Source organism: Colossoma macropomum, unplaced genomic scaffold (assembly GCF_904425465.1).
Source record: "Colossoma macropomum unplaced genomic scaffold, Colossoma_macropomum, whole genome shotgun sequence".
Classification (NCBI taxonomy): domain Eukaryota; kingdom Metazoa; phylum Chordata; class Actinopteri; order Characiformes; family Serrasalmidae; genus Colossoma; species Colossoma macropomum.
Genome location: NW_023494810.1, coordinates 16927485 through 16939984, shown reverse-complemented (window position 1 = coordinate 16939984; position 12500 = coordinate 16927485). Strand labels below are relative to the sequence as shown.

Sequence of the window (12500 nt, the reverse complement as noted above, 5' to 3'; positions counted from 1 at the left end):
ACAGGACAAAGACAAGATGTTTATCTTACAAAGACAAGGTATTTATCTTATATACTTTATTGTTTTTTTTTCGTAAATGTATGTTAATTCTGAAATTAATGCCATCATCATGTTGAGACAGGGACCTGGAATGTTGTTAAATGTCCAGAAAACTTTTGATAAGAGATAATATGTTATAATGGTATAACAGAAGCATCCAGGAAAGGTCTCAAGCAAAAAATGTATTAGCAAATAGTCCAAATGTTTAATAAAAACATTCCTAAATAAGTGTTTTCAAGGATTTCATGTATTTCACCCTTAAAGTTGCAGAATATCATCAAGAGATTCACAGAATACAGAAAAATCACTATGTGTTAAAAGCAAGCCTAAAAACTACAACTGAACGCCTGTGACCTTTGACCCCTCAGACAGCACTTCATTAAAAACCGGAATGTTTTTTTAGATTTACCAACATTTTACCACCATTATCGACATATGAAAACTTAAAAAGAATGTATATATAATGCAGAGTATAGTATGCAGAGTTAGAATACATGTTTTTATATAAAAATATATGTACGAATTAACTTAGTACATATTAACTAATATTAAAATATTAAATGTGCTATACATTTTGCATAAGCCACATTTTGGTGTTTTATTTTTTTCCAGTATGTCAGATTTAGCAAATGAACAGTAAGTTTCAGTAGGTTTCTCTGTAATTCCCATTTCACATCATAGTCTCAGTGACTTTTACATCTTAAAGTTTTACATCTCAAAGATTTTATTATTTAGAATAGTTTTTTTTATTTTAATACACATAACTTCATTAAGGCTTTGCAGTTACTACACAATCAAAAGTGGTTCTTTCTCTCAGTCCTGAGACAGATGATGTGTCACATTTTTTGTGTTTTCGCCACTCTAGATTGCCTGACACAGCTAATGTCTTAATGTTTCTGCCTTTTTTGGGTAGATTATGGAGTCCCGGCGAGTCCTCGAGGCTTCAGCAGTCACGATTCATCTGTTCAAAAGTGTGTGTAAGTGCCTGCACCTTCATAGATTAAGTCAATTCTGGCCTCTAGTGGTGAGATAGTGAATCATCACTCTTTACTCTAGAGTTACATACTCGTCATAATGTGCATGGATTTTAAAGGCTTTATATGATTATTTTGTTACACACTAAAATTTTTACACTTGTACAGTTGTGGATCATGTAGATCTCAATATATGAACAAATCACATGCTTTCTATCTCTTTTTACTTAAATCGAGCAATATACTTTGGTATATCAAACCTTAAAAATGTAATTGCTGATAATAAGTTTGTTTCAGCTCAGGGTCACCCAAGTACACCATGACAGCACTAAACTCTCTGTCTGAGCTGCCTGAGCGAGGTGAGCACACCAGGCCTTCATTCATTTCTGGTGGGTTTTCATGCTGTTTTTTTTTGTGTGTGGTGTATTTTTTTTCTATGCTCTGTTGCTTGGATTGTGTGTGTGTGGTTTAAATAGGTTTAAATAGGTTCATTGTGTCCTTTAACGTTGGATGAAGATTAGCCTGGTGGTAACACTGTGACTGTGGCTGAAATGACCATTTTTGATATGGAGTGTTTAATATGGTTGATATGGTTAAACTATGCAAAATAAATGTAAAATAATTGTAAACAGTCATTAGGTGGTTACGGGATGATATATTACCTATAGTTTTATATAACGTTGCATTTTGAATGTCTGCCATGAATATTTGTCAGGTGTTTTCTGTAGGGCTGTCAACTTTAATGCGTTATGCTCAAGATTAATCATATCACCATCAAGTTTGACCCTGACTTCCTCCCGTAATTTCTGTGTGGATTTGCTGAAAGGCGCAAACATAGATAACACAATGACTGAGGAAACATCCCCTTGTGTGCTGAATGGCAAGTTTCGTTTTAAAAAGCTTCCAGGTGGAAGTTTGGATAAAATTAAAGTTCTGTCTGGAACTGGATGACTAAAGATCACCACTGTAGGAACAGATAGCACGTGCAATATGATCGAGGCAGCAAAGAATCTACCTTTCCTTGTGCAGCTCACATTATACAGAGGGTGATCACAGTGGCTCTCTGTGACAGTGGCTTTGTCCATGCTTTAGCCAAGTGCTGTAAAATAGTCAGACATATAAAACACAGTCCTGCCAGACCGGCTCTGGTCCTGCAAACGCAGCAGAGTCGAAAGTTCAGCAAGCCTCTCATGGTCAAGAGGAGGAGACACTTGTCCAGGACGTACCCATGCACTGGAATTCAACTCTTGAAATGATAAAACGGGTCTAACACAACAAAGACACACTGAAGGCAACGCCTAACAATGACCAACTGCATGTTTTATTACAAAGAGAGCCTAATAGTCCTGTTTAATTGAATTTAGTGCAGCATGGCATGTGAAACCTTAAATAAAAATCATTGTACTCACAGTTGTTGATTGCATTTGTATTTGTATATTAAACTAAATATTGTGATGCATATAGTGTATCATGAAATGTCTTGAAATATCGTGATTATATTTTTGCCATATCGCCCGCACCTAATTTTTATAAGGATTGTTAACGTCGTTATTTAACATACATTTTTTATCTCATAATGTAAAGAAAGGTCTCCTTTGTTGTGGTCCTTATGACATGATGGTTTTGTTAGTTAGCTTTAGTAGCACCATCAACTGTTGGTTAAGGCTACTAAGTATATGGTCATGTGCAAAAAAGTTTAGGTGACCTTGTTCAAATTACGTTTTGTTGATTTTCTACGCAAAAATTAGTTAACACATCCTCTGCGGAGAACACACTTCTGCACATTTTAATTCACAGTTACTGTTTGCTGAATTTAACATTTCAGCATGTTAAACTAAAAAGTATTTTAAAAGTAAATAGAAACTGTGAACTAAAATTTACAGAAAAATGCCATATTTAAGTGTCACCAAAGGCCCACATACACTTACTTGCCAAACACCAGCAAGCTGGAGAACAGCTCAAATGGTAGTGACGGGCAGTGTGAATAGTTTGGCTCATTACATTATATGTGAAAAAGAAAGTGCAGACAGAACAATGAGGAATTTTTCATGTAAGGCCTCTTCCTTTTATTTCAAATCCAAACTATCCTATTCATATCAAGCTTCCGAAGAAGCTGAGTTGAACGTGTAAGAAAACAAAAGGAAGGAAGTGGCCTAACAGCTCTGCTGTCTTTTTGCAGGTTTTCGAGCAGATGGGGAGGGCAGCAGTTGCCACTTCCTGTATCAGACTCCACAGTCTAGCAGTTCAGGCCGTCATGCCCAGGCCCTGTCCCCCACTTCCCCTAGATCCTTTAGCCTGGACTCCAACGGAAGCTCTGCATCTTCCTGCCCCAGCGCCCCACACCCACTACCCAGACGCACTATGGTGAGAGTCCCATGTCACTGCATTTTACTCACACACAGGGGTGTAGCAGCCGCTGTGGGGGCAACAGAGAGCCTCAGTAGATTGTTCATCATTTTATAATGTTGCCCAAGTAAAGATTTGCAGATCTATTTTTTTCCTTTATAATAAAAGAAAATAACCTTATTTCTAAATCAGATTTAAACACATCAGTGCTGATTTCAGTCTGATTCTAGTGTCTAAACTGTAACAAGCCTGAGAGATTCAGTTTAAAATACTTAGTGACAAAATGGAAATCATGGAAAACTGAATTCTCCTCGGTTTTTTTTTTTTTATAAAAATGTTGGATGTACCATGTAAACATTGTTCAGAAAGTACCATTTATAGTGTGTTCATCAAAAAACAGTTTTAAGGTTTTTCTGTCAGTGCAGTTTATCACATCTGGTAATTAAATGCTTTACAAAGGCTGTATTGGAAACAATGTACATTTCAATCAAATTATAGTATTGGAGTTTAGCTCTGTTTCTTATTGACATTAACCCCTGGAGACCACCTTTCTTTTATTTAATTACCAGTCAAGTATTTTTTTCAGGAGATATATCTGAGGAGATATGAGATTATATAAGATTATATATGATATAAGAGACATATAAGATTATCCACTTGCATAAGGGAGATGAAAGTCAAAGGAAAATAAGTGAAAAAACAAAATGAGACTTCTATCAACTGTGTAAGACCTGATAAACCACCAAATCTGTCACCATCAGATGGTGAAAAAATTAAAAAATTAAAAAGTTTCCAGGCGCTAAAAATTAAAACCTTGTACTTAATGGCTGTTTTGACTGGAAATTAAATAAATGAAAGGTAGTCTTTGACTTTGCTCTGTACTGTATGATGGTAGGTATAAGAATAAGGGATGATGAATAATGAGGGGACCTTTAGCTGACCATGCAAGAATGTAGCAAGTGTTTAGCAATGAGACTGCATAGTTTAGTGTGCATGTATGGACAGGCTTCTTGTAGCATGCAGTTGCCTACAGCTAAATACAAAAGAGGAACAAAGATGTGTGCTAAACCCAGGCCTGAAGTGTTTGAATGTGTTTTACAGATAAAGCCAAAGCTGAAGAGAGTGAAGGCCATGTATGACTGTGTGGCTGATCACCATGATGAGCTCACATTCAATGAGGGAGAGGTACTGGTGGTTCTGGCAGAAGAAGACGCTGATTGGTGGGTAAGTAACGGTCAAATACGCTGTCTCAGTTCACTTTAACCGTTAGAAGTCACGGGTCTAGCTGGCCTATAGACACTAGACTCAAAAAACTCATCAGCAGAACCACAATCATCTCAGTTTCAGCTGGGGGGTGGTGGGGCATTTCTCAAACAGTAAGGCAAGTTCAGTGGAAGGAGCTGTAGCTCACTAATATGGTGTAAAATGTTTGTGATAAATGACCTAATGCCCTGGATCACAGTTTCTAGTCTGTATGAATTTACTAAATGTCTGTTTGAATACTTCTTAGCTAAAGGCTTTTTTGCACCGACCCTGTTTTTGGCCTATCTGGGCCTATAGAACTTTTCCTTTAGTTCAGTACGTGTTTGACGTGTGACCACTCCACCCGTATTCAGGTCAAAGAACTGTACCGTGGTTTGGCAAAAATTGTTGGATGGTCCACATCCAAGGCTGTTTTCAGACCTGTTTGCTTCCCACCAGAGTTAGATTTTTTTTGTGACATTGTATTTTTTCCATTTGGTTAGGTTGATTTGACACTGCAATGGCTAAAGTTCACCAAAGTACACACACAGTGTACGATGATACAAGGCATGCTCTCTGTTAGTGCCTGAAACATCCTTTTCATTTAAACTTTCACCATCATAGTGTAAGATCCAAATATGTCTCTCAAATGTATATATGATAAAATGTACAACTGTGCCTATTGCATGAAACTAGGCCTGATTCAGTTCGCTGCTAATGGGAATGCATTTTTTAGATTGATCCAAATCAAATGAGAGAATTCAACATCAGAGTATGCTTTTAGTGCACGTCAGAGCTGTACTGTCCACATAATCTCTCTGTTTTAACATTTAATAAAACCTCAGATCGTTCTTGCAGCATGAGCTGCTGATAATAACGGCACACAAGCAATAAAATAATAGCAAAGAGATACTTTTATTACTACATGGAGCATATTTTTGGCCAAGCACCAGCAACGTGACCAGTTAAATTCAATTTGGTAACCTAACTTTACCTCTGGGAAAGTTTATTCTTATCTTTTTTTTTGTGAAACACATAGATAATGAGCATCTCTGTTTTCTGTTTTTCTGTTTTCAAGTTGGCAAATGTGAGAGTAACAGAGCCCTGCTAAAAAAAAAACCCATAGAAACCAACCAAAAGTAAAAAAATCCTAACCTAAAACATGAGAGACCCCACACATACTGACATTTTTCACAGGTTTTTCTGTCCTCGATTGTTGTTAGTCATTAAAGTCCACACACTATACGATTGGCCCTGAATGAAACACCATGCACTTTCAGATTGTACACACGAACAAGAGTCCCGATCAGTGGTTCTGATCTTCAGAACCTTGCAGGAGTTTCTCACAAACTAATGTGACCTAGATCGGAGTAAGGTCTAGAAATCTAAATAAGAAATCTGATAAAGAGAGCTGGATTTTTGCTCTATAATCGGATTTCTCAGTGCATCTATACTATTACTCAGATTTCTTTTGGATTTCTCAGTCAGCACATGTGCAAAAAACAGACCACGGTACCGGAAAATAAGCAAGCAGCGTTTAACACATTACCCAAACACATTTAGAGCGACGCTGAAACCAACTACATGCTTGACGATATGAAGGATTTCAATATTTTTCATCTTCTAGATGATGTTCATAGTTTCAGGTAAAGTGGCTCACAGTGTGATCATTTTTACACAGGTAGGTGAAGGTGGTGTTAGGAGTCTTATGGGTATAGTGTAGGGTGTTCACCCAGGCATGGATTGAACCCCAGTCTACAGCGCAGAAAGCAAAGGTGCTACCCACTACACTATACCAACCACTAAAGTCATCCTCTAGTCCAGGGGTCTCAAGCTACCAGCTATCTGACAGCTTCACCCACCAGACAGTGTGGCTGGTGACCCAACATAAGCTATATAAAATCAGATTAGACTGATAATTAACATCAAAAAGAGCAAAAATAGAGTGTTGCATTTATTATTATAGTAAGTATTATTATTATCATTATTATTAGTGGTAGTAGTAGTAATGTTTGTGATTTGTGTGGATAGAACAATTTGCACATAAATGAGCATATATGTTATTTAGTTTACATTCACCCTTTTTCCCCTGCATTTTTAACCAGCCTGCCTTAGAGAATACTACCTGGCTATTGGCCCCCAGGTGATTTGAGACCCCTGCTCTAGTCCTTCATTACTGGTCACTTTCGTACTACAGCTTGCTGTTGGCTGGATATTTTGGGTGGACTATTATCAAGCCCAGCGGTAACACTGAGCTTTTAAAAACTCCACTAACACTGCTGTACCATGTAGCGCACACACACACGTCAACCCAATGTCACTGTCACTGCAGTACTGAGAATGATCCACCATCCAAAGGTCCTGCAGAGGCCCTGACAGTTGATGAATGGGGTATTGGGGGGTTCGTCAAAAACAGTTTAAAGGTTTTTCTGTCAGTGCAGTTTATCACATCTGGTAATTAAGTGGATTTTACAAAGACTGTATTGGAAAAAAAATTACTTTTCAATCAAATTATAGTACTGGACCTGGAGCTCTGTTTGTCATTGACATGAACCAGTGTAACCCCTGGAGACCTCCATTCTTTTATTTAATTATCAGTCAAAACAGCCATTAAGTACAAGTCATTACTTTAGGAGATATGTCTGGGGAGATTACATATCAGAAACAGAAAAATCAGAGGTGCAGATTCAAACCTGTCAATACAGAATGTAAATCAGTTGAGCAGCATATTACTGAAAGGCAGTAAGCCCTTCATTCATAAGGCTACATGACAACTAAAATCAGCCTTTGATATAACTGACATGACTCTAATAAAAACCTGTAAAGGTTTATTTCAGCTGCCATGCAGGCTGCTTTTGTCAACTTTGATGTCAGGTTGATTTTGCTGCCATAACACTTTCTAGGGAGAAATGACACAACAGGTGACTTTGTAGTGTATTTTTGGTATGTCAAACACATGATGGTGATTTTCTCATATAACTTGTCAAAAGAGGCTGGTTTATGGCAACCCTGTAAAGGAAATCTATTGTATAACAGTATCATCTGGAAGATTTTGATATTGATACTATGTTCTGACAGTTATGTATTTTTTGCACCTTAAAGTGATAGTTTAGCGAAAAATACAGCTTCTTCAGTTTAGAAATGGAGTCTCCCAAAATATTTCCACAAATACATGCCAAAAATGGCAATACACGTTGCGTATTGCAGCTTACTTACTATATATAATGATTATTGTTATTAAGTGATGACTCTTGGCAACCATATGGACAGTAATTCTCCAGAATACCCTGCATTCTGTTTGGGTCTTTAGGTCTCTAAATGGCTGGTTCATAATTCCATCCTGTAGCTGGTCGTCTTCTTCCTCTTTTACCTTCAACTATTCCAAGCATAGTAGTCTTTTTTCAGTGAATTGGTTCGAGAAAATGTCTTCAGTTTATCTGTGTGTCACATGAGTTTCCCGTCCAAGGAACTCTCCCAAGTCTTCGCAAGCAGTGGTAAAGTTAGTGGTATGTCCTGTTGTTATAACCTTAGTTTTCTTCATACAAAGTTACAGTTCCATCTTTTCACTCTGTTCTTTGACCTTCCTTATTAGGGCCTTCCTTAACCTTCCTTATATGGTGATAGTACGCAGCCTTGTCTAACTCCTTTAGAATGATGTGCTAATATTCCCATTTTCCTGAAAACATTCCATAATTGATGTGTTTGACATTATGGAAGGCTTTGCTGTAGTCAATGAAAAACATGTTTACTTCCTTCTTGAACTCCTTGGCTTTTTCAATAATCCAATGAACATCCACAATGATGTCTTTTGTTCCTCTGATTTTCCTGAATCCTCCTTGCACATCTGGCAATCTAAGGCTCTAGTCTGCGCTGAATGATACTGAGCATAATTTTACTGGTGTATGATGTTAGGAAAATCGTGTGATAGTTTGCACACTGTTGTCTCCTTTCTTTGTGTTTGGGATATAAACTGACGTCTTCTAATCTGCTGGCCATTGAGTTGTTTTCCAGATTTGTTGGCATAATTTGGTCAGCACTTTAACAGAATCTTCTGCAGAATCTTGACATATTTCCATTGCAACATTTCCCAAAAGCTACAGTTTGCATGTGTCTGCATCACAGTGACACACCACCTGTTGATTTCTTTGTTCTGTTATTGCAATTCCGTAGGTTATTTGATATACAACTTCTAACTCTCTTACTGTAAGCAAGCTTTAGGTTCTATTGTGCTTATGCTACATATATGTGTAGCAATGTTTTACATCATGTGCTCCAGCCTCCTAGAGTTCGAAGGTTGAATGGAACTGTTAGTTATTGTAGTTCCAAAATTAACTTAAATGTGTAAACAAAAAAAATCTGTGCCATTTTTCTAAAACTTTTTTAAACAAGTGGACATAGCTCATCAATGTAGTTTGAACCAAGTATATGAAGATTTTGGCATGTATTTGTGCAAACTATTTTGGTGACTATTTACCTGAAGAGTTCTGTGAAGTGCACTATTAGCAGCTAACTGCATTTGGAGTAAGTGGAAAATCGTGTAAACTGTTTCTGTAAGTGAGTATAATTTTTATGCGTATAAGATTTTTAGGCATCCAAGGACAGTGTTATGTATACTTTCTCTGGCCCTTACATAAAGTGTCATGTATATTCTTATAATTGGCCAATTGAATCAGTTTGACAATGCCATGACACTGTAATGACAGTTAAAAGTAATGTATATTTTCTTTGGCCCTTAAATAAAGTGTTCTATTTGCGTTCATAAGATATGTATAAGTCCTATGGCATGTTAATTTGTTACATACCTGGTAATAAAATTAATAATTGTGCAAATAAATACTATAAATAGTATACTAAACAGTATAGAAAGATGGCAGTAATATCTGTAGACTTCTAAGGGTTAAGTTGAGAATTCAGTGATGCAGGTGGGCAGTTTGACCACTTTATGTCTTGCATGAAAACTGAGTCATGATGCTGAATATCATGTGTGCTTTTAAGAACATTTATCCTGGCAGTTGCTGCCCAGGCACATTTCTGTTGCTTGCAAATGAAATTCTAATAATTTATCCTCCTGGCAAATTTGATTTGTGTTTCCTGCCAACTTCAATTTGTATCTCACAAATAGTTTATCAACCTCTGTATTATAGTGGAAGCTGTTTTTATGTTGAAGCAGTGAGGCCCTTGTTTAGCCTTTGATAGAGCCATGCTGTGTGTGCAGATGTATTCCTTTCTCTCTCCGGGGAACAGATGGAAATGATTGGCGTGGGTCACTCCGTTTGTGCCTCTTTATGTTTTATTCTGTCTCCGTATTGGAGAGAAAGAACCATCCACACGTCTCCAGAGGGTTTAAATAAAACCCCACAAATGCAGCTCCGCTGCGCTGAAGAGCAGGCCAGGAATGGCCCATCAAAAGAATACATTGCACAGAGAGAGAGAGAGAGAGAGAGAGAGAGAGAGAGAGAGAGAGAGAGAGACAGAGAGAGAGAGAGAGAGAGAGAAACTGTAAGGAAAGAGTGGGAGTGTGAGAGAAGACAGAATTGAGAGGGAAGGAGGCAAAGTAACAGAGAGTTGGCAGGAAGCAAGGAAAGAGCCACAGTTGAGAGGAAAGGAGAGAGAAAGAAAGTTGAGATAGGAAGCAGAGAGAGAGTTGAGGACGAAGAGAAAGATGAGAAAGAAAGGTAAGGGGGAGAGAAAGAAGAAGAGAGAGAAAGCGACAGGAAGAGAGGAAGGAGGGAAAGAAAGTGAGAGAAAGAGCTGACAGCAAGAAAAGAGTGTGAGTATGAGAGAGTTGAGAGGAAAGGAGAGAGAATAAGAGTGAGTGGAGAGGAAGGAAGGAGAAGGTAAGTTCAGGACAAAGAGAGAGAACAGTGAGAGGAAGAGGCTTGAGAGGAAGGAGAGAGAGAGACAGAGAGAGAGTTAAGAGAGGAAAAGGAGCGAAAGGGAGAGCAGAGTGGAAGAAACATTATAAAGTGAAATGATGGCTAAGAATCTTAAGATACCAAGACATTCCTGAATCCTTTGTTTTGGGTGAAGAGTTTTTATAGGGTTATTTCCCTTCAGGCCATGTTTGTATAATGTGCTTCCTCTTCAAAATTGAACTGTATGATGTTCCTCTGAGGCCGTTTATCATTGCCAACAATATTTCTTCCCAGCACGGCTACATTGAGGGACAGCCAGACAAGAAAGGCCTGTTTCCAGCCTCTTTCGTCTCATTACTGTCCCAGTGAAGCCGGACAAAGGAGTTCGAGACCAAGTGGAAGACGGTGGAAGCAGTCAGAGAAAGAAGTGTGAGACGTCTTCTGCTCTTCTGGTCACATTATGAATAATCAGTGTTACAAAGCAATGCAGTGGACACAGAGAGCTTTACAACACAGAGCAAGTCTTCACAACATCTGTAACAGTCAGTGGTTGTTCAGGCCCTTCAGACACAAGAGAGCTGAGTATCTGTCATCATGTACACTCTTAAAAAATAAAGTTTCTAAATAGAGTCCTTTGGAGCAGCGCTATAGAACAATGGTGGCAGATCTTCACTGCGAAGAGGTCGTGTGGCTGCAGGCTTTCATTCCACCCAAGCTGTTGTTGCTTCTGATCAGCTAACACCAGCCATTTGCAGATAAGACTGGTAGAGGAACCACTTTTGGTTCCCTAAATAACCTTTCAGTGGATGCTTCTTTAAAGAGTCCCGTGCAAAGGTTCTATACCGATTAAAGGTTTCTCATAGAACTGTACATTAACCATTAGAACCATTTAAGGAGTGTACATTAGGGCTAGCACAATATGGACAAAATACCAGAGTTATGATTATATTGCTACATATTGCAGATACACCTTGCAATATATTAAAAACATTAGGGAATTATGGTGAAAGATTAGTTTGCATTATTTTGGTCTAAATAATTTACTTTTGTTAAATTACATAAATACCTTAATTCCTCAAAACTCCCACAGAATCACTCACCTGGAACAGTGATTGGTCAAGATACTCACAGTAAAAAAACAATGGGCCTCATTTACCAGCCGTTAGCAAGAAATTTCTTCTTAAAACACCACCTCTGCAGTTTTCAGGAAGATTCTGACATTCGCCAGTGTTTTCTTATTTGGGATTTGATCTTAGGTAAGAACAGAATCCACACACACTCAAGAGCACAAAGGTGCAAACAGTTCTTAACTAGGAACACATTATAAATCTGATGTAGACTTTTTCTTAGGACCTTTCTCAAGAACAAATTTAAGAAGAAACTTAGGAAGATATTGGTGAATGAGACACAATATGATTGGTTGAGTCTCATTTGCATATAGCAACCCTCTGTGATGTTATCATGTACTAATATCGCAGTAATAATTAACAAGCAATATATATAATTGTGCAGCCCTAATGTCTGAGATAGAAGTGTTAAGACAACACATAAGATGCGTATATCATATCCCAAGTCTAGTTGGTATCAAAATGTTCAAGTCTAGGGAAAAAGGAAAGACAAGTAAATGTTAACACTGCCAAGTGAAGTTGGTTTAATTGCATTATTAAACAGGAATGCCACAGATTTTTCTAAATTTCTAGATCATTTGGGTTAGAGAAGATAAAAAAAGAGGTTTTATGTGAAGTGCTCCATTCTAGTGAAACTGTGTTGTTTACAGTGGTGGTGATATGAACCAGATGTCTGACGTGTTCAATACCTATAAAACTACCTCAGAAAGCTATTACATGAAATAGTTAAGAATTCACTGCCTGATAACTGAGACACTGTTTTATATAGTTTAAAAGTAAGGCTTTGGCCTAAACTATAGTTTTTAAAATCTATTCAGGGTGGAAAAGTATGTGCAGAACGCTGTAAGGCAAAAGAAAGTAAACAGCCTGATGAAATGACAGTGCGTTACTTGCACACGTTTGTGTATCAAGCTGAC

At 37.8% G+C, this 12500-nt stretch overlaps 1 protein-coding gene across 3 annotated transcripts in view; it reads left to right on the top strand.

The window, feature by feature from the left end:
• Positions 1-12437, top strand: part of unm_sa1614 (un-named sa1614) — a 94464-nt gene extending 82027 nt beyond the window's left edge. The window contains exons 24-28 of one of the 3 annotated variants that reach the window (XM_036559292.1): positions 953-1010; positions 1311-1402; positions 3193-3377; positions 4461-4583; positions 10751-12437. In XM_036559292.1, the coding sequence (XP_036415185.1) occupies positions 953-1010; positions 1311-1402; positions 3193-3377; positions 4461-4583; positions 10751-10825 (533 nt within the window). In that variant the 3' untranslated portion in view covers positions 10826-12437. Of the gene's footprint in view, positions 1-952; positions 1017-1310; positions 1403-3192; positions 3378-4460; positions 4584-10750 lie in introns of all 3 variants that reach the window. The other 2 variants (XM_036559293.1, XM_036559291.1) reach the window with 2 other exon arrangements.
• Positions 12438-12500: the final 63 nt, after the last annotated feature.